At 44.7% G+C, this 22,504-nt stretch overlaps 2 protein-coding genes across 9 annotated transcripts in view; both read left to right on the top strand.

The window, feature by feature from the left end:
• The window catches only part of CFAP70 (cilia and flagella associated protein 70), a 32,822-nt gene extending 21,742 nt beyond the window's left edge, over window positions 1-11,080 (top strand). For all 8 annotated transcript variants that reach the window (XM_081887941.1, XM_081887944.1, XM_081887942.1 and 5 more), the window contains exons 20-29: window positions 702-890; window positions 2,131-2,256; window positions 2,431-2,538; window positions 3,578-3,681; window positions 4,685-4,837; window positions 7,019-7,180; window positions 7,672-7,761; window positions 7,879-7,980; window positions 8,390-8,437; window positions 9,192-11,080. In XM_081887941.1, the coding sequence (XP_081744067.1) occupies window positions 702-890; window positions 2,131-2,256; window positions 2,431-2,538; window positions 3,578-3,681; window positions 4,685-4,837; window positions 7,019-7,180; window positions 7,672-7,761; window positions 7,879-7,980; window positions 8,390-8,437; window positions 9,192-9,272 (1,163 nt within the window). In that variant the 3' untranslated portion in view covers window positions 9,273-11,080. The remainder of the gene's footprint in view (window positions 1-701; window positions 891-2,130; window positions 2,257-2,430; window positions 2,539-3,577; window positions 3,682-4,684; window positions 4,838-7,018; window positions 7,181-7,671; window positions 7,762-7,878; window positions 7,981-8,389; window positions 8,438-9,191) is intronic.
• A 1,450-nt stretch (window positions 11,081-12,530) lies between these two features.
• Window positions 12,531-22,504, top strand: part of RHOT2 (ras homolog family member T2) — a 29,399-nt gene continuing 19,425 nt past the window's right edge. Inside the window, exons 1-3 of the mRNA XM_081888001.1 lie at window positions 12,531-12,664; window positions 19,110-19,168; window positions 21,324-21,405. Coding sequence (XP_081744127.1) covers window positions 12,628-12,664; window positions 19,110-19,168; window positions 21,324-21,405 — 178 coding nt within the window. The 5' untranslated portion in view covers window positions 12,531-12,627. The remainder of the gene's footprint in view (window positions 12,665-19,109; window positions 19,169-21,323; window positions 21,406-22,504) is intronic.

Here is a 22,504-nt window from a genome sequence, read left to right as displayed (position 1 = left end):
ACAGGAACTTTAAGGCTCAGGTACATTTGTTCACAGGCAGGTGTCGGTTTTATTCCATTTTAGTTCACCATCCGCTCTCTCGCCTATTCCAACCCAGCACATCATCCGCACTGCCTTGGCTGCAGAATCTGGGCATCTCTTCCATGGGTTGTATTCAAGTTACATATACACTATGCAAGCATGGACTCTCACGCCTGGTGTAGAATGATTTGAGAATCCCAGAGTGGGGGAACAAGCTTCTAGCCCTTATGAAGACGAACAGTATTTATTTCTCATCTTTGGAAGGGATTTCTCTTTTCTTCCAAAGAAGTGGTTTCACAATAACAACACCAGCACAGTGGGCTGTCGCCAACTAAGTCCTACTCAAGAGTAAACCCATTGACACTCATGAACCTAAGTTAGTCATGTCTATTAACTTCAGTGGATCTACTCTAAGTAGGACTAGTTTTTTTCCTTTAATATATTTTCATTAAAATATTTTCCATATGTAGCGAGACTACATGCAGTGTCTCTGTTTTCAAATCGTACAGTCTTTCATGCAGGTCAGTTACCCCTCCCCCTTTACTCCCTGATGGTGAATTTTATCACCTGCTTCCTGCATGACCCATTAAGGTGCCTGGCCAGCTGGGGGCACTGCAGGTTGAGAGGCTCCCTCCCACCTCCCAGCAGTGGTGCAACTCTCTTTCTTGCCTCTCCCACAGGGCTATTCTATGATATCCAGGAGAATGACATTAGGGTGGAGATGGCATTTCAGAAGGCTTTCAAACTCCAGAAGGCTTCTCTCCAGAAGGAGCGACCTCCACCTGAGGTTGGAGATGCAGCAGTACGAAAGGTCTCCATGTCTCCTTCAGCGGTGGAAGTTCTTTCTGTTTCTGCGGAGGAGGAGCTACGTAAGCTGAGACTCTGCCTGCAGGGAATTTGTAAACAATGGGGTCTTGGAAAAGGCGCAGCATGTTCACAGCAGGTCAAAAATATTCATGTTCACAACAGACAGAATATATTATGCCAACAGGGACATCATCTGTGTCTCTGGGATTAGAACTCTGTTTATCCCAAAACATTTCCTTTCATCTTTCTGAAAACATATTTTTATGACTACAGGCAAACCCAATTTGCATGAGGATTGCAGTCTGGGAGGTCATTGTGTGCGTCCATTAAATAGCATGCAATTGAAACACCCTGTTCTGCTCCAGCTCTGCCCTGCCCCCTTTCTGCCCTTTTAGTGACGTCTTTTATGACGTTTCTAGGTCCCTTCTGAGTTTGGCACTGTGCAAGTGTGTGCGTTTCTGCACATACTGGTCATGCCCATAATCTCTCTCACCCTTCCTGGACTCCTTTGCCCTTTCTGAAGTGTTGGTTTTGCTTCTTGACCTTACTAGTGTAGGGGTGGGGAACTTGACAGGCCAGATCCTTAATTCACCTGCACCTGGGGGTGGGGCTTCCAGAGGGGGTAGTCCCATCCATCTGTCAGTCACCTGATGTCATAACAACACCAGGTGATTGACAACTGTCAAAAGTTTAAAGGAGATATCTGCATTGGGGAAATACTCTGTTTGGAGGAAGTGGTTTGAATCCCCAGCGCAGCCAGCATGATGGGACTTGGAGGCCACAGACTTCTGTTCCCTGGCTTAAGCATTTGCTTTGCACTCCTTCCCAAAGCATCATGGGGGCTTGTAGTGTCAAGAAGCTGCAGGGGCATCAGATGTCAAGGAAATAAGCAACTATCCTACTTTTAAAAGGCATCTGAAGGCAGCCCTGTTTAGGGAAGTTTTTAATGTTTAATGCTGTATTGTGTTTTTGATATTCGATTGGGAACCGCCCAGAATGGCTGGGAAAACCCAGCCAGATGGGCAGGGTATAAATAAATTATTATTATTATTATTATTATTATTATTATTATTATTATTATTTAAAATAACAGCAAGGCTGAGCTCCTCAGTAACTCTAGCTAACCCAGTAAGTTCATAGAGAACTCCCAACCAATCGGCTTCTGCAGGCAGGACATGGGATCAGGGGGTGTGGGGGTGTAAACTCATTCCTCCTGTACTGAGACTTGCTATCCAGTTAGAAATATGCAAAGATAGTTTTGTTCTTCTTTGACTTTTCTCATTTTTCCGGATTTCCCCTTAGCATCTGTTGAAGTTTCAGACATCCCAGAGCCGCCCCCAACCATCCATCGGGCAGAAGAGGAGAAACCTAAGCTTGCCAGAAAGATGTCCCTGGCTCCCAGTAGATTGAGGCTGGCGCCTCCGAAAGGTTTGGGACCACAACCTTGGGCTTGGAGATGGTGTGACTATTCCTTGAAGAAATAGAATGAGCTACAACACCAGTTTTGATGTATAACTGGGCAAAGCTGAATGTCAGGGATCTGAGAGGCAGAACAAGATGTTCTCGTTTTGATTTTTCTCATTTTTCATGATTTCCCTTTAGCGTCTGATGATGAATCCTTTCACCGCCTGCAAGAAGAGGAAGGAGTGCCTAAGATGTCCAGGAAGATGTCGATGGCTCCCAGTAGAATGAAGCTGCCTTCTCTGAAAGGTTAGGGGCCACAAGCTTAGGATATGAGGCAAATGATGATTACGACTGGGAAGCAAGAGAATGAGCTGCAGCAGAACCACTCTTGCTGCACAAATGAGCAAAACGACACCAGCAATCTAAGGGGCAGAGCTGCCAAAATCAAAAGGATGTGCTTGGGTGGTCATAGCAGGATCTGGATTGCATAGGATGACCTGTCCAATGGACTACTAGCCTGCATTTGAACAGAGTTTCTGCTCAGGGGTGAGTGAAGCCAAACAAAGCAGACCTGCAGACCTGGATGGACTGATTTCCATTGCTGACTACAAGCAAAGAGATGAACTGCAGCCATTTCCCTTTTCATTGGCATTCTCCTAAGTGCTGTGCATATTTTCCATTTCCTCAACTTGCTCTCTTAACATAGGCTTTTGGCTTGGCTTAGGCTTCACGCCTGGGTTGTGGATAGACACTGCTGGTGGTGTTGGTGGTGTGGGGACCAGGCACACTTTGCAAAGTGGAAGTTTGCTGAAAACTTTAAATGAAAAATGAAGATGTGTATTTGCTGCATTTATTTAATAAATTGAGTACAGTATGATCGCAACTAATGCACGTTTAACATGTGCAATTTCAGCTTTACACTGGAGAAGGCTGGCCAGTTGAAATTGCACAAATTAAATGCACAGAAAGCAGAGAGCTTAAAAGCTCTTTTTGCACAGGGTTTTCTCTTGCTAGATCTCTGGGGGACTTGGGTGGACCCATGAGATCTCACGAGAGCATCTCAGAGTCTTCATGAGAGCACCCATGAGCCCGGTAAGCAAGACAAAGAGCTTCAACGCTCTCTGCCATGCTTGGGGGGCAAGGCCAGCTCAGTGCAGGACTCTGGAAAGGTAAGGATGCTTGTGCAGGGGCAGTTCCAAGGGGATGGCTTGAATATAGGCATTCTTGCATATACATGCCACCCCTGGAATAGAACCCCTACCCAAGAAGTGATCATACTGTACTAAAGAAAGGCATCTAAGGTCTGTTTGTTGTTAAATTCCTTGAATTCCCTGCTTCATTTCAGAACCCAAGGTTGTCTTTGAAACAGAGCCTCCCCCTCCCCCACAGCCCACCACCACCATCTTCATGGAGACAATTAGCTTTTTGATGGACGTCAATGCCTTCCAGGTGAATGTGGAACTAACAGGGCAGGGGGTGGGGTGGGGTGGGGTGGAGGCAACTGCAAAGTAGAGCTGCTCCCTTTCCATGGGGAATCAACTAGTGCTTCGTGTTTCATCTGGTGGATTAATCAAATGAGACTCCACTGATTAATCATCAAAAAACAGACAGGGAGGGCAAGTTTTAATTGACAGGAATATACTGAATTTTTCGCACCTAGTTTTTTTTTGGGGGGGGGGGAATAAAGAAAAAAAAATCATTCCCCCCCCAGGCGTGGGGAAGCCCGAGCTTCCCCCGACCCCAGCCCTGAGAACAGCCTGCTATCCGCAAGCCTAGGGAGCCCGGCGGGAAGTCGCCCTGGTCTCCCCAGGCTTGCGGAGAGCTGTGCGAAGCCCGGGCGCGCTCTTCAGCGCACCCCAGGCTTCGGAATGCAGGCAGCTCTGCGCAACCCTCGGGAGACCGGCGCAAAGTCACGCCGGTCTCCCAAGGGTTGCACAGAGCTTCCTGAAGCCTGCATTCACCCCATAGGACGCACACACATTTCCCCTTCATTTTTGGAGGGGAAAAAGTGCGTCCTATAGGGCGAAGAATACGGTAAGTTGAGGGAGCACGTGTTTTACTTCTTTTCCGCTTTTTGATGATACTTTGGTTGTGCGTTCATGAAGGGAGTGAAAAATGAAACCTTCAAGGTGGCTTTTCCTTCTAACCATAGGCACCAACTCTGTGTGTTCTCTGGGTACACACTATACATTTAAAGCTCTTCCTTTCCCTCAAAGAATTCTGGGCACTATAGGTTATGCCTCACAGAGTTACGAGCTTGATTCCAGGTAAGCTAAATTTGGAAGCCAGAGGCCACAGCTAGAATGTGGAGCAGGACTGTGTGGAAATGATAGGTAGGAGAGCAAGAGACAGCAAATTTAACTGTGGATGAAGGCTAGCGTCATCTGGTTGAGCAGGTCAGGAGGTCTTCGTGGCTGCATAACAAACCCTGGGGCTGGCTTTTCCTTCTCAGTTTGTTCACAGGGCATTGGCACATGAGCTGCTCTGCCCTCAAGGAGGCCCCAGCTGTGACTACTACCTGGTGCTGGCCCAGACATACATGCTCAAGAAGGAATACAGCAAGACAGAAGAATGCCTGGAAATGGCCGTCCAGATTGATTACCTGGCAAGTATCTCTTTTTAGCACCCTTTCGTTCCGCTTACCCAGCATCAACAAGACTGGCACCTCCCAAAGAGCTGCGCCCGAACATCACGTCAGTGATGCCAGATATTTGTATTTGATTCCACTGTTTACAAAAAAGGGGCAGCAATTGTGTGAGATTTTATATGTACACACACACACACACACACACCTCCATAGACCTCCCCAAACTGGGAATAATATGTCATGTATCTGACCAAGTTGACTCTATTCCACCAAAGTTTATGCTGTAACTTTTAAGGGGGCTGAAGACTATTAGTTGTTTTTACTGCAGCCAACTAACACAGCTGCCCTTTCTGCAACATCAAAAGATAAGAAGATCCTGGCTGCTGGATCAGGCCAATGGCCCGTTGAGTTCAGCATCCTGTTCTCACAGTGGCCAACCAGATTCTACTGTGATACAAGGTGTGCTCCTTCTTCAAGGCTGTGGGGCATTTGCTGCTAGCCTACTGATCTGAGACAGCAGCACACTGGAGTGATGAGCAGCAGCAGCAGCAGCAGAGACCTTGGCAAGCGGGTTGTTGCCTCTGTGCAGGACAGAGAATCCCTGTGTAAAAGTTTCCTACAGAAAGCATTGAAAAGCTCAGAATGTCTGAGGCCCAGGGTGGGAGTCCCCAGTCAGCTGGGAGACGCAAGGCATTATTGGCACGACAGCGTAAGTCTGGCAGACCCCTGGCAGGGCCCTCCAGCCAGCTTAGCCCTTCAAAGCCTGGGGCAAGTGTACCCAGCTGCTTCACTCTGCACAGACCTGACCACATCCTTTGTTTCTGAGATGTTTTTTAACCACTGCCCTAGTCAGACTCATTCTTCTGAACCCTCCCACCCTACCCTCCTTCTTCCTTCCTTTCTTTTTTTTAAAAAAAAATTTGTTGGTTTTTCAGATTAAAATTTTACAATCATATATCAAACATAAATCATAAAAACAAGATTCCTTTCTGCTTCCTTGGGATTTTGACACCTAGAATTCCTAAAAGGAAGGCTTCAGGTTTTTTAGCAAAGGTTATTTTAAACATTTTTTTTCCAACTCATTATATCTCTTTTCCCAAAATCCCCTTACTACCTTACATTTCCACCACATACCCTATTTTTTGCTCTATAAGACTCACTTTTTCCCTCCTAAAAAGTAAGGGGAAATGTGTGTGCGTCTTATGGATTGAATGCAGGCTGCGCAGCTATCCCAGAAGCCAGAACAGCAAGAGGGACTGCTGCTTTCACTGCGCAGTGATCCCTCTTGCTGTTCTGGCTTCTGAGATTCAGAATATTTTTTTTCTTGTTTTCCTCCTCCAAAAACTAGGTGCGTCTTGTGGTCTGGTGCGTCTTATAGAGCGAAAAATACGGTATGATAAAAGGTGCCTTCTTTTTCCTTACATTTCCAGCATACATTTGAGCCTGTTTTATACATTTTTGCCAATTTGCTAGGAGTTAAATACCATCGATACGTCATTTTCATATAATTTTCTTTCAACATATAACATGCCGTGAACTTTAAATCCCAATTCCATAACTTCTCCCATTCTGCCAGTTGTATATTATACCCAAAGTCTCTCGCCCAGTGTAATTACTGATTTGACCTGTTTGTCTTTTGTATACCATTCTAATATTAATTTATACATTTTCAAAAGAAATTTTGTTTTATTCTCTAGCAGCTCTTTTTCAAATTTAGAGATTTCAGTACAAAAACCATTCTTTTTGTCTACCTTAAATATATTATTTAATTGATAGTAACCAGTCAATTAGTAATTCTCTTATATCTTCAAACCTAGTTCTTTGCACATTGCCCAACCATTTCTCATATTCAGTTTTTTTAAAGGATATCGCTTCTAATGGGGAGAGCCACCAAGGTGTTTTTTGCTCTATTAAATTTTTATATTTTTCCCATACTTCATAAACCAGTTTTCTTACAACATGATTCAAGAAAGCTCTATGTACTTTAACCTTGCCATACCTCAAATATGCATGCCAACCATAGCTGTCAACATTTCCCGTTTTTTAAGGGAAATTCCCTTATTCCGAATAGGATTCCTCACAAGAAAAGGGAAAAGTTGACAGCTATGATGCCAACCACTTATTGCATGGAACCACTTATGCATGGAACCGCTTATTCCATTTCCTGCCACCATTTTTTTTTTATTTTTTTTTTTGCAGAATCCAGAGGTTTGGGCTCAGAAAGGGCATCTCTGCTACCTGACTGGGGACTTTGGCGAGGCAAAGGCCTGCTATGAGCGGACCATCAGTTTTGTGACTGATGCAAAGGATATGCATTTTGTCTACCTGCGGTTAGGATCCATCTACTTAGAAAGGAAGGAGGTGAGGAGACAGAAAATGGGGAGTTCAGCAGGACACAGAAGAGCTGGGTGGGCTGGCAGTCTTGCATGAAATCTGAGGGGAACCTCTCCTACTCAGACTGGGGAGGCCTGTTGTCTTCAAGCCCTGGAGGGCCACTGGACTAGTTGAATCTGCTGCCTTTTAATGTGCTTGTTTTACATTCTGGCATTTTAAAGGCTATTGTTTTCTGCTGGGCAAAGTTTTTACAATTATGTTAAGTGCTCGTTTCAGATTGTATTGGTTGATTTTTTCTTGTTTTAGTAGTCTTTTTTGTTTGCTTTGTTTGTTTTGATATTCCTTTATATGTCACCAACAGTTACTGAGCAGCTAATAAAAATAATAATAAAAACACAATGCCCTAGTTCTCTTTGAAACGGTGTCTAGAGAAGGCTTCTGTCAGGAACTAAACTAACAGTATTGTGTCAATTGTCATAGCATGGAAAGTAATTTGCCAACCTCTGTTCCTCTGACAGTATGACAAGGCAAAGGACATCTACCTGCTGGCCAGTAAGAAATCACCTTCCTGTCTCACATGGCTGGGAGTAGGAATTGCCTGCTATAGGGTAAGAGACTGATGCTCTTTAATCCGGCTGCAGTGCGCTCCCACTGCTGATGCTTGAAGCCAAGTGCACAGTACATGGTCTTACATTTTTAATCAGTCTACTTCTCCCTCTCTAAAGCTCAAAGAGATGGTGGAGGCAGAAGATGCCCTCTCCGAGGCCAATGCCCTCAACAACAACAATGCTGAAGTGTGGGCCTATCTGGCTCTCGTCTGCATGCAGGTGAACTCTCAAGGGCCTTTTAACCCACAAAAAGCACATCTGCTTTTCTTTACAGCAGTGTGAGTATGTTAGGTGGAGGGTTTCAAGGACGCTCTCAATGGAAACAGGTACTCAACCATTCTGATGCCCAAGCTTAACATGGTTCTTCTGTGTATCCAATGATGCTATTTATCAAAACAGAAATGTGGAAAGAAATTTGGTGTCAAACCCCCCCCCCCAACATCATTTTTCTTTTGTTTGCCTCTATCCTCAAGCTGACAACTAACAAGTACTTCATTGGGGAGTGGTGTTTCTCTGCTGTCCATTCTTTTTCTTAACCCATAATTAAACCCCTTGCAGTTTCTTGCAACTGCAATATTGTGTTGTAAAATATCAGCTTACTGTGGACTGCTTTCTTCTTCTTCTTCAGGGTGGAAGGCAGCTGGAGGCAGAACAATCCTACAAATATGCTGTCAAGGTTTGTCACCTTATTCTCTCTTTCACAATTTTTAGATTTGTGGAAAGGTGTTACACTTTGGTTCAGAAACAACCAGCAGGTGTGACTAGCAAGTCACACATTCTTTAAGCCAGGATTAATTTAGTCATCATTTTTCTATATATATTTATTTTTAAAAGCATATCCCTCCTTTCTATTTCTTGAAAAAATGCAAGGAGGCTAAGAACAAGAAGAATGATGAAGCAGTAACAAAACCATTACAGTACAAATAAATGAAGGCGACACAAACATGAGTATCAAGTAAAATCAAGTGGAAAAACCTTTTGGGCATGAGCACTAACTCACATAGTACTCTCTGTGACCAAAGTGCTATTCTGTACACTGGTTGTATTTTAAAGTCAATGCAAAAAAGGCTGTTCAATGTCCGTGTGTAGACGTTATGCTATATTTATATTATATATCAGGCATCATTGCGGGTTCCGAATGTTCCCATGATGAAAAGTGAGACACACACTGAAAATGGTACTGAATTAAATTTGGCATTTCTCAATCAGTTGCTGTTGCGTGCTGCTATCTCATCACCATCCTGACATGATCTATCACATCAGACGCCAGCTTTTGGCAGGCCGACAGTGAAAGTATTTCTGGTTGTCTTGTGTGGCCTTGAAGTAGGGATTAACTGGCCCAGCCTTCCTCCTTGAACCAAAGCATACATGACAGATCTTTAAATAGGCGCTTGATTTAGCCTCGTCTCATCCCTTCTCCTTCCTTGCAGCTGGAGCTGGCCAACGAGGAACTGCTCCAGGAGATCCATCAGGTGCAGTTAGACGTTGGCTTTGGCGATCCATCTTTCTGAACTCTTCCAATTTATGGACACTTTGACTGTTTTGAGCAGGGGGTGAACAAAGAGTTGGGTGTTACACAGTAGGAAAATATGCCAGATTTCTACCTCTGGGCAGACCAATCCACAATGCCCTGACATTTTTTGCATAAAGCAGAGTTGGAGAACCCTGTGGCCCCCTCCCTTGATGTTGCTGGGATTCCAATTCCCATCAACCCCATCTATCATAACCAGCAGTTAGGGATTGATGGGAACTGGAATCTAGAAAAATCTGGAGGTTCACCCTTGGTATAAGAAACCTGGAATTTTCAGGTGACAGCTTTCTAAGCATCTGGGAGCAAAGCGGGATGTCTTCAGAAATGCCAGTATCTTCTACCTTGGGACAACCCCATGCACATGGCAATGATTTTACTGCACAGAGTGCAGAAGCCATGCCATCATTGTCACCTACATTGTTACAACTGCACATTATGTTCAGGAGATGCTACATCTCACAGCTGAAGCAAAAGAACACAGAGGAGATTGGGTGTGATGCAGTATTTCGTACCCGTGGCTTCTGAAACAATGTCCATGGTGCAAGCACATACAGATTTGGATTGGACTGGATTGGCTCAGCCACACAAATTAGTCATAGAAGGATCCTGCGAGTGGAGGCTAAATCCTTGGAGACTTGCAGTGCACAAGATTGTCTAGGGATAAGTGGTGCAAATGATCCCTTTTTTCTTTTTCTTTTACAATAGCGTCATTGTATTTTACGCTTTGTATTTTTGTATTTTTACTTTTTGTTGACATGTTGATGGGTTGCGTTTGTTTTGTGAATTGCATTGGGTGCTAAGTAAGAAGGTCAAAAGCTGCAGAGAAATTATTTTACACAGAGAGAGAGAGAGAGACCAAAAGCAGCCGCTTGGCTTTAGGCAACAAAAATGTCGTTTTGATTACATTCCCAGGCTGTAATCCTTTGCATGCTTTCCTGTATGCCCCATTGAATCCCATGGGACTTACTTCCAAGAAAGCACACACAGGATTGGCTTGCTTATGCTACTGTTAATGTGACGTGCATTTTATGATTTATGCCTATGACACTCTAATTGTTTCACTTTTATTTTGTAAATTGCCTTAAATGCAAAGTTAGAAGGGTATACACTATATAGATATAAATATTTTTCTGTGTGTGTTGTTTTTTAAAAATGCATATCTTGTTCTCACACCTGCATCTTTGTCAGGAAAAGCAAGTGAAACAGAATTCAACAATGGTCACACAGATACTCACGCATCTGCTTCACTTCTAGGCATTTATCAGAAAAAGACACTTGTGTGGCAGTTGGGTTTTTTGTGACCTAAGTTGTTAGGCTTGGATCTCCAAAAGTCATATGCAGCAATCCTGAGTTTCTCTACATGGTTTATGTTGATGTTTTGTTTGCTAAGACTCTTCAGGTGACGTGGTTAGTTCAGGAAGGGCACAGTTGGCAGAAAAATTCTCTCTTACATCAGTTCTTGGAGCTCTTGTGTAATTTCTTTTCTGAGGCTTTTGGACTCCTTCCCAACAGACTGTGCCCTTTTCATTTTCTCTATAACTATCAGCCCTATCAAAGTCTGTGTTCTTTCTGGGTCCTTGTCCATCCTAGGAAATAGTGTACAAATGGAATGGGATTGCAATTGTGTTGCAGATGTATCAACCAGAAGAACTGGACATTTTTTCATCTGACTTTGGAAATTTTCCAAGGAAAGGAAAGAGGAGCATACAGTTTGAAAATAACCACTGAAGCTAGCTCATTTCTGTTTTTAAAATAAATATATATATTTATATTTATTAATTTACAAAATGTGTGAGCTATTTATCTTATTTTTTAAAAAAAATGTCTGTAATAACCCACAGCTGTTAAAAATCTACATGCAGTTGAGATTTAAAATTTACAGCTTGTTATACCCTGAAAGAAAACTTCATGACAATGATAGTACCTTACACCAAGAAGATTAGCAAAAATGTATAAATCAGTCAGGTACTTGCTGGAAGTGTCAAGAAATGGAGGGTACTTTTTATCATATGTGGTGGACTTGTAAAAATGCGAAGGAATTCTGGGAGATGATATATAATGAAACGGGGGGGAAATGTTTAAGTGGACTTTAACAAAAAGATCAGAAAGCTTCCTGTTGGGTATATTAGGAACATAAGTCCCCACAGACCAAATAATTTATTTCTTTATGCAATTACAGTAGCCCGAATGGCATATGCTCAGAAACGGAAAGAGAGAATGACTTCAACAAAGGAGAAGTGGCAGATAAAATTAATGGAATATGTAGAACTGGCAAATTAACAGGAAGAGTGGAAAATCTTTGCAGAATATCTGAAGAATTATGTAAAGCAGGACAAAGTGTTAGCAGGATTAGTTTAAATTCAGTTTAAACTTTTAAAACTATAGGGGGAAGGGGAAGTTTGAATAAAAGGGGAAATGAGAATATGCAATTTTAATGGATAAGCAAATGAAACCATGGGAGGAGGGTAAGAGAAGTCAATGATTGAATGTTAGGTGATATTCAGTGCGAGGTGAATTGTAATGAAAACTATAAAAAAATCTGTAAAGAGGGGGGGCGGGAATAAAAATTATAAAATAAAAAACCTACACATCCTTTATATGATATAGTGGCTAACGTGTTGACTTTAGACCAAGAAGACTCCTGTACAAATCCCTGTTCAGATGATCTGGGTCAGCCAGCGCCGACCCCCAACATAAACATACACACATGCATGTTTGAGTTCCCTCCATCATCATCATCTTATTTACGGTATGTACCCTCTTTTCTCTGTCAGGGTTCAAGGCAGATAAAAACAAGAACTGTTAAAATCTGGCGACATGCCAAGGTAATGCCTGCCCCCTTATTCTGCAAACATCTTTACCAGAATGTTTACAAAAATGCTGAATCTCACAGCCTGTGCTTAGTTGATTGGCAGAATATATCACGTTGTTCAATAATCCTAGCACATTAAACACACGATATTACTACAGCTGCCGCTCTCCAAACGCCGATTACCTGCGCAGGCTGCATTACCGCTGGGAATCGGGGCTGAATCCCAGCAAGCTCCCTAGCCTCTAGGTGGCGCTACGCTCCCGCCCGCCCGCAGCCTTCACACTACAGTAGTCCAGTCCGCTCTTCAAGAGCAAGAGGCACTGACTGCACTTTGCCCGCCCGCCGAGAGGTGCCGCTGCTGTCACTGACGCCCTTCTGTCCTGGCGGCTCTATGGTCGCAAACGGAAGGAAGCCGGAACCGGAAGTTGGAGAGGAGGCGGCGGGCTGTGAAGCCGCTGCTGTCCTGTGGGTGGGGCGCTGTCAGGAGGCGGGGAGCGTCGTGGTGGCTCCTGAAGCGACGGCGATGAGGCGGGATGTGCGCATCCTCCTGCTGGGGGAGGGTAAGCACTGGGGAAGCCCCCCCTCCCTATGGCTGGAGGTGGTGCAGTGAAATGAGGGGTGGATTTAGGGGAGGGGGTCAGAGGTCATGGAGGATGCAGGTGAGGGAGGGGTCAGAGGTCGGGAAGGGGGGAGTTGGGGAGGGGGTCAGAGGTCATGGGGTAGTCTCTGAGGGTTGCAATTGGGGGATATGGATGCCTGAGATGGATTTATAATGCCCGAAGGCAGGTTTTCAGAATGGGGGGGCGAGCCTTTTAGAGGCAGTTTTGACAGAAGTGGAGGTGAGGGAATGAAAGCTGGTAGACGAAACATGGGGGGAACACAATCCCAAGTGCCCCCCCAGGCGCCCTTTGCTTTTGCTGAAACAGACTGACATTTTGGAACAACCCTAAGGTTTTCAGCTTGGAGAAAAAGTGAATTATCATCACCATCATAAATAGGTTATTCTGATTACAAAATATTAACTAAGGGTTATCAATAGCATACTGTTGAGTGCATCTTTATACATCTGACATGTTGGTCTCTGGCTTTTGAGAACTCAAGCCCTGGTGGGTTTGTTGTTAAGATGCTTTCGGGCTCTTGGGTAATATTTAATCTTTTGCCGAAATCCGTTGGCAATCGAAACTGTAGGCAGATTGGGAAATACGTGGAAAGCAGCTTAAAATAAAGTCAACAGCACTATATTGTATTTTTGGATACATACACAGAATGCAAATATTTTAAATAGAATGTTTTAAGAGACCGCAAAGTGCAGAAATTAACAAGCTCAGCTGCAGTCCTTTCCCAATGACTGGGGGGGGGGGGACCAGTGGAATATTGGTAAAGATTTAACAGCAATTGCTGTTTATGGAAATTCTGAAAGAAAATTAAAAGGGCAGATTTTGTGGGGTGGATCATAGCTGGGAGGAATATGAAAGGATCAGAAGGAAGCAGCCTGTGACTTCATCTAAAGTCTCAATCACCAGCATTGTTTCAGGAAAAAGTATAGGCTTGGGGAAATGAGTTTGCAACTACTTTGCTGCTCCCTGTCATGTTTTGCTCCTGGTCCACACTGGGTTTACTGTGTCATTCAAACCAGGACTTGTGGTTAATCTCTTACCTCACTAGGTTGGCTTTAGCTCAGGTTAATGAGGAGAGAGCTTAACCATGATTGTTGGTTCTCCATCTTCCCTGGCTATTGGCCATGCTGGCTGGGCTGGAGTCCAGTGATTTCTGGAAAGCCACAAGTTATCCCACCCTTGGTCTAACCTACTATGTTTGAATGATGGTGGTCTCTTTAATACTGCAGTCCATCGTTTGATGAGCATCGTGTTCTTGTTGAGAGGCACTGTTACCAACTCAGTGACAGAGGACAGACTTTGCATCCACCCCTAGTTAAAAAGAGGAGGTGGGGGCTGATGGGAGAGAAAGGCTGCTCTCTGTCTGCCAGCTGATGGTGATCAGAGTTCATTATCCTGGGCTAGATGGCCATACAGTCTCACCCGAAATAAGGCAACTTCCTAAGTTCCTATGAACATGTGTGAGTGACCTAAGTATGTATGCCCAACTGTTGAGGTGGAATATAACTTGGTCTCAGAAGTAGAACTGAGCCTGCCTTTGCTGCAAGCTGGTGAAGTCCACATGAGGGGCAACATTGTCTCTGAAGAGTCTCATGTGGCTGTAGACCATATAGGCAGCACCTTTCCACAAATCACAAGTGGGGAATGTGTGGCCCTCCAACTGTTATTGGGCCACAAGGTCCGTCGCCTTTAACTATTGGCCAGAGCAGATGTGAGTGTGTTGTATTAGCAGTATAAACTCTGTTAACTTCACAGAGCACCTGAAAGGCCACATGTTCCCCATCTCTGGCCTAAATGTAAAGAAAGCTCTTTACAGTTCCAAAGGTGTGTGTGGCTGTCCACTGCATGTCAGTGTCCTCATTTTGCTCCATCCTTCTTTGCTATTCTTCCCTTTGGGATTTTTTGGCAGTAGATTTTATTTTTTTGGAGAGAATAGCCCTCAGGCATTGGAACAGAGTCACTCTGCCGCGGGGCCTCAGTGTCTTCCTTGCATCCAGCCATCCCCAAACGTTTTGTTTTTTTCACCCCAGAGAGTCATTGTGGGCTTTGTTATTGCCTTAAGAAAGTCCCTTGCCCAAAGTATTTATGTAATCAGAAAAAGGGGGTGGAGGAAGCAAAGGGTTAGATTCATTTTTTCTAAATTTAATGGGAGAACTGGTCTCTTTCCCACTCTCAATTTTTGTATGCAGTAAGATGTTTTAACCTGGATAATGTGGAGCTCAGAATTTGGGTTGAATTTGCTGGAGTCCAAGCGTTCTTACACAGAAACTATTTGGTGTATTCTGGTGGAATTGGTTTTCCTGCAGCCCACAAATTAAAGCGTTAGAAGAGTCTTTACGGATCAGATCAAATTCCATCAAGTCCAGCATTTTGTTTCAGGATGACATCTAGCAGCTTACAAAAGCTCACAGGAAGAGGGCATGATGGTACTGATAGTTGCCTACTTTATTATACTTTCTCAGTCGGTTTAAGACATGTTTATTCTCTCAGCCATTTGTAAGAGATTGCCCTTTAAAACACCTTCCTTCCTTCCTTCCTTCCTTCCTTCCTTCCTTCCTTCCTTCCTTCCTTCCTTCCTTGTTTGTTTCTGTCTCTTTCTGGTGCCCCCTTTCCATTTCCGCCCTCCTTGCCACCCCCATGAAATTAGGCCAAAAGCCACAACTTGCCCATCCCTAGTTTAAACACTGAAGTTGCAAGGGAAGGATGGATGCTCTCTATTCTTCTTTTAACAAAGACAATTTTGCATCACTATCTTGTCCCAATCCCCCCCCCCCACTTTTATTTATTGTTACATTTATCCCACCTTTTCTCCAAGGGAGCTCAAGGTGGGGTACACACTTCTCCACCTCTGCATTTTATCCTCATAACAACCCTGTGAGGTAGGTTTGGTTGAAAGGTAGTGACTGGGTCAAGGTGGGGTTCAGGGCTGGGTGGGGATTTGAACCCTGGTCTCCCAAGTCATAGTTGTACACTCAACACTATGCCACACTGACTTGCAAGTTTTACAGAGGGATGACAAGAATGGGATATAAAACAAACAGGCAAGGTGATTGAGCGGGTGGTCACTGAACAACCCCAGGCACACCTGGAGGATGCAGACCACTTGAATCCCTTCCAGTCAGGATTCAGGCCTCATCATGGGACTGAAACTGCCTTGGTCACACTGGTTGATGATGTCCGGCAGGACAGGGCCCAAGGTGGAAGCTGTTTCCTGGTCCTGCTGGATCTCTCAGTGGCTTTTGACACCATTGATCATGACATCCTTATGAACCGTCTAGAGGAGTTGGGAGCACTGTTATATAGTGGTTCCTCTCCTTCCTTCTGGGTCATGTCCAGAAAGTGGTGTTGGGGGATAAGTGTTCCGACCCCTGGGCTCTCACTTGTGGAGTGCCTCAGGGTTCTACCCTCTCCCCCATGCTTTTTAATATCAATATAAAGCTGCTGGGAGAAATCATCGGGGGGTTGGGCTGGGCATTCACCAGTATGCGGATGACCCAGAAACTACAACTAATCCAGAATTAGATTGGTGACATGGAGTGGCTGCCGAGACCATATGACTCCAGTCCTAAAGGTTCTTCACTAGCTCCCATTACATTTTTGAGCACAATTCAAAGTGTTGGTGCTGACCTTTAAAGCCCTAAACGGCCTTGGCCCAATATACCTGAAGGAGCGTCTCCACCCCCATCGCTCAGCCCTTACACTGAGTTCCAGCTCTGAGGGCCTTCTGGCAGTTCCCTCACTGCGAGAAGTGAGGTTACAGGGAACCAGGTAGAGGGCCTTCTCCCTCCCTTCAGTTGTCAAGGAAATAAACAACTATCTGACTTTTAGAAGATATCTGAAGGCAGCCCTGTTTAAGGAAGTTTTTAATGTTTGATGTTTTAATATGTTCTGATATATGCTGTGAGCAGCCCAGAGTGGCTGGGGAAACCTATCCAGACAGGTGGGGTATATATAATAAAATTATTATTATTATTATTTGTAGGTTGGTCACCCAATGTTGTTAGGTGCAAAGGAGAAGGAGGAACTCCAGTCAAGGTCTATGGATCTTGTTCACCGTCTCCCTTCTCAAGTTACCGTAACTGTGTCTTGGAAAACAGCATTAGGAGCTGCCATGGTCTCTCTGGAAACAGACAGCTAAAACAAACTGAATTTTTCCTATTTGTGCGGGCTGCAAACAACATTTTCAAATATTAATAACTTTAAAAAGCTTCCTCTTTGCTGAGAGTAGTTACTATTCTAAATCTTGGCTCGGGGCACTGTGTATAATTAATTATCTGAGTTTTTTCTGAAATATATGTGTGTGTATAGGAGGCAATATATTGGGTGCTTTGTGGATTTAAACCTGAAATAGCAGATTCACTAACAGATAACTGTCTATGCTTTAGGGATGAAGGATTAGAAGGTAACCCTAACCCCCTGAACCCCAGTGCCTTTTCTTATGTCCTGTTGGTGCTATCCCTTGACTCTTAACCAGATTCTTGGGGTTTCTTGTCTGCTTTAATCTTCAACTAGTGGCTTATGCATACTCCTGGCTTGTAACCGAGTCCACAAAACTTACTAGCCGGGTGCCTTAGCCAGGCCTTGCATCTATGTTAGTAATTTATTTTTTTTTAATGACAATTTCCTATTCCTAGGTGATGGTTGTATTCTTTACTGGCTTTTACCCTCTCACCAGCTGCCACAAGACTTCGTCCTTTCCCTCTATCTCCCTTTCCCTTCTGTTGCATGCCTTTCCCCCCCCTAAGAGTGGCCTGTAAGCAGGAACTAGCGTTTATTCTATTTCTGCTCAGCATCTGCTGCAAATGAGTGTCTTTGGGGAAGGGTTGTAGCTCAGAGGCCAAGAATCTGCTTTGCATGGAGGAGGTCCCACGTTTAATCCACAGGTAGGGCTGGGAATGTCTCCTGCCTGAAACCCCAAAGAGCTGCTGCCAGTCAATTTAGAAAGTACTGAACTAAACGGACCAAACACTGCCTGGTGATTTCCGGTGATCCTCTTATTTGAGCCAGTGTGGTGTTGTGATTAGATGTTAGACTAGGACCTGGGAGACCGGGGTTCAAATCTCTGCTCAGCTGTGAAGCTTACTGGGTGACTTTGGGCCAGGCACAGGCCCTCGGCCCAATTTACCTCACAGGGTTGTTGTGGAGATACAGGGGGATAAGGGAATGTATATCACCTTGAGCTTCTTGAAGGAAAAGTGGGGGATAAATGTGATAAATGACAAGCAATGTTGATGAACTGATGGCACATGGCTGTCCTGTTATTGGGTGGGGGAGGGGGCAGATGGGATGGGACAGGACTCTGAGGCCATTTTGGCCAAGCCATATCTCTCTATTTTACACCCTATATGAGTCAGGTGCAGGACGGGTAAGGAGCTGACTCATCTGAAATCATATTTGCAGACGCACCAACCATGAGCTGGTTGTCAGGTCTTGCAAAGCATGTGCATGGAGCTTCTTGAGATCCAACAATCAGCTGTCAAGTCTTGTTGTGCAAAGTGTGGGTGGGAGGGATTGTCACCTGGTGTCACTGTGACACCAGAGAAATCACAAATCCACTTCTCTGTAAAAGAGAGAACAAACTCTCCAAGTTTGCACCATTAAAATAAACAAATCCTTACTTGTGTCATTTGCATGTCTGCCTTTTCTCTAGTGAGCTCAAGTGTGACATATGAAAGAGGCTCCTCCACGTCTATCCTCTCAACATCCCTGTGATAGTGTTGAACAATATCTGAAGGGCCACAGGTTCTCCATCTCTGGCCTAGATGCCACTCTGTCATTTGAGCTCTGCTGTATCTAACCATGGACCCGCCATGTCTCTGTCATACAGAAGTTGGTTTCCTTGATTCAGCTCAGGAAATGTTTGTGCAGAAGTAGTATCCTCTAGCTGCAAATATGCACCCAACCCCCACTGAAATTGTCAGATTTGTCTTTTGATATGAATGGGGATGCCATCACCCACCCAGTTCCCCTAGTCATTGAATGTGACAGAACCAAAATTGGGGACAGTGCATTCTGTCTGTTGGATACCTGTCTCTCAGGTGACCTGCAAAGCTGTAAGCCTTTTTGAAGTGATGCACATCTGTCCCCAATGTAAGCATCCACATTGCAGAGATCCAGTGTGCTATAGTGGATAGATGGTTGGATTTGGGCCAGAGACGCCTGAGTTCAAATTCCTACAAAGCCGGGAAGATCACTGGATGGCCTTCTGCAAGGGTGTGTGCACTCACTCTCTCTCAATTAACATGCACAGCTGTTGAGAAGATAACATGGAATAATCACCATGTTACTCACTACTACATTCCTTAACTTGGTAAAAGTTCCTGTAATGATCTTCTTGTTTCTTCTTCTCTCCACCCCACCTCTCTCCCTCCTCCCTACCCTCTCATAGCCCAGGTGGGGAAGACCTCCTTGATCATGGCCCTGGTTGGCGAGGAGTTCCCTGAAGAGGTGAGTGGAAGATGGTTTTATTTCCTGTTGGCATATAAAAAATCATAGACCTGCAGCCAAGAGATTTGGCTGATAATATCAACTCAGGATGTGAATTTACACCATCGCCTGCCTGCTCTGTGGCTGCCTTGGTGCTCTCTGCTCCTTTGCTCAAAGTCCACAAAACTCCCTTGCCAGACCACTCCCTGCCTGCCTATCAGCCAGCCAAGTGGCACCCAAGTGGCATTCTGCCCTTGAGATATAAGTTTTTTTTCCCCTGGCCCCTTTTCTTTCTTGGACTTTTCTCCTGCCTTCTGGTCTCATCCTTCTCCTACAGCAGATGGGGAACCTGTGGCTCTTTAGCTGCTGTGACCAGCAAATCCCATCAGTACTGAACTTCATGGACCAATGGCCTGACTCTGTATAAGGCAACTTCTTAAGTTACTAAGCACAGAATCTGGGGGGAAGGGCCATAAGGTCCCAGGTTCAATTCCCAGCAGCTCCAGATAGGACTGGGAAGGTCCTGCATCTCAAATCCTGGAGAGCCACTGCAAGTCAGTGTAAACAGTACTGAACGAGATGGGTCAATGGTCTACGGCAGTTTCCTATATCACTAACACAGGCTTGTAAATTAGCCAGCTGAGGAGGAGGAAGCTGGCAGGCAATGCCTCTCCCTGGATTGGTTGTAAAGGCAGGTCCCATGGGGGCTTGCTGAGAGCAGACTGAGGCTGGTGGGACAGCGCCCACCTAATGGACCCTGCTCCCTGCTGGATGGACTTCTGGTCTGATCCAATGAGGCTGTTCTTATGCTCTGTTTTTATTATTATTATAATTTCTCCATTGATTTGATTTGATACTTGCCCTTCCTCATAAGGTCTCAGGGCAGGTTACAACAATGTGAAAATGCAATATGGTTTCTTGTGTCCTTTCCAGCACCTGGCCAGGATGGTTCCTCTGGAGCAGTTACTGCTGCGGACGTCTATGCAACGCCCCCAGCATTGCCCATCTGTTCGAAAGCTCTCAAGAACAGCCACCCTCCCTGCCATTTGCCTCATGTTCTGGGAAGGGCTGTCTTGATTAACTCCAGTGGCCACACTTCCCCTCTGCCTGCTGGCCTCTGATCTGCAGCAGGCAGATGGCATTGGTGCCTGCCCCCCTGTTGACCCCTCTGACCCTTGCGCCACTGGTGCAGTAAGTCTCCTAATCAGGTGCTGGGATCATTCTAAATACCATCCCCACATTCCTGCTCCAGCCCCAGGCAAGCGGCTTAATGCTACCCCAGCCCCAATCCCCAGGACACTGTCAGGTCAGTGGATCAGGTCACTGCTTGCCGAGACTTAAGGGGCTGCAGGAGTGCTTGAAAGGAGATTTGCAGGGAAGCAGTTCAGTGCCATTTCTAGGAGGGGTGAGTGGGCTGTTCCTATTCCATGCTTCTGCTTTCACACTATGCAGGCCTGAAATTTGTAGTTCGTTCTAAAATTCTGTTTTCATCTAATCCACCTACACAAGGGAGCTTCTCTCTCTAAACTCCGGGCATCTGGGGCACTGCCACCCCACCCCCCACCCCAAATTGGCAATGGAAATATCTGTTCTTCATCAGTTCTCAGCACAATGAGAATGTGCCCAACTGCAAGATAGACCCCTTAATATTAACAGTGTAACATTGGAAGAGCTTGGCTGCTGGATCAGGCCAAAGGCCCCTCTAGTCCTCCAGCAACCTGTTCTCACAGTGGCCAGCCAGATGCCCCAATGGGAAGCCTGCAGGCAAGATCTGAGAGCAACTGCGCTCTCCCCTCTTGAGAGCCTCAGCAACTGGTATTCAGAGACATACAGTGGTACCTTGGGTTACATACACTTCAGGTTACATACAATTCAGGTTACAGACTCCGCTAATCCAGAAATAGTGCTTCAGGTTAAGAACTTTGCTTCAGGATGAGAACAGAAATTGTGTGGTGGCGGCGCAGCAGCAGCAGGAGGCCCCATTAGCTAAAGTGGTGCTTCAGGTTAAGAACAGTTTAACGTTAAGAACAGAACCTCCAGAACGAATTAAGTACATAACCAGAGGTACCACTGTACTGTGTCCGACATTAGAAGTTGTGCGTGGCCAAATCCACGAAGGATAAGGCTGTCTTGGGCACAATGTGGAAATGATCATCTCCCTTTCCCCCCCTCCTAGGTGCCGTCTCGTGCGGAAGAGATCACAATTCCGGCGGATGTCACGCCTGAGAAAGTCCCCACCCACATTGTGGACTACTCAGGTAGGCACCCACCCCCCAATGGATTTAAAAGGGCTCATCCGGGAGGACTGGCGGGATAGGAACTGAATAAGTAATAATAAAACAATAGATAAAAGTCACATAAAGCAATCCAAGCTAGCGGCTGTCACCATGTCTTGTGGTTGCAAATTCTGTTTATAAAACTCTGCCTGGCCCAGAGAAAGCAGATAGGGTGGTGTTAGGGTGATGTTTTTCTCCCTTTCTGATAACACTAGGAGTTGGGGGGCATCAGTGAAGTTGAATATGGGAAGATTGAGAACAGGCACAATAAAGTATTTTCACACCCAGCATAAAGTTGAACTTTGAGACCCCTGGTGGGACACTTCTGCTGGTTCCCCACGCTCTGGAAGTTCAGTTGGTCTTCACCAGGGATCCAACCTCTAGTGCGGCAGGTCCTGCCCCGTGGAACTCCCAGGCCTTTATTATTCTTCCCCTCTTTAACCAACTAGCCGCTATTGCTATGTTCTATGTCTTTAATTATGTTTTACAGATATCTATTGATTTATTGTATCTGTGTTGTAAGATGCCTTGATATATGTTATGAAAGTGCAGCTCATAAATATTCGAATGGCTAAATAAAGAAATGAGCCAAAGAAGCAGAAGTCCAAGCAAAGGAAGAATGGATACAAAAACTTATGGAATGTGCAGAAATGGTAAAACTTACCGGAAGAATAAGAAATCAAGATAACAAACTTTTTTATAAAAGAATAGAAATGGTTTATTGAATATTTACAGATAAATTGTAAACAGATAAGAACATTGGCGAGATTATTGTAATAACCTGCGGTTTTATAAGAGTATATATTTAAAGTAGACGAATAAATGAGCAAATTAAAGTAATTTGGATATGCAGAAGATATTAAAAATGAATATAAGGAACCGCAGAAAGAGGGGGAAGGAAGTCAAGTTTTGAAACATTAAAATGATTGTAAAATTGGTGAAATGTATAAACCTGAAAAGCATAAATAAAATTTAAAAATAAATAAATTAGCAAGCTAGTGATGGCCACCAATTTGAATGACTTTGTAAGGGGATTAGACAGATTCAAAAAGGACAAGGCGATGAGTTGCTACTAGCCACA

Source organism: Podarcis melisellensis (genome assembly GCF_964234715.1).
Source record: "Podarcis melisellensis genome assembly, chromosome: 14".
In the NCBI taxonomy this organism is placed as follows: Eukaryota; Metazoa; Chordata; class Lepidosauria; order Squamata; family Lacertidae; genus Podarcis; species Podarcis melisellensis.
This window is presented reverse-complemented; position numbering and strand designations above follow the sequence as displayed.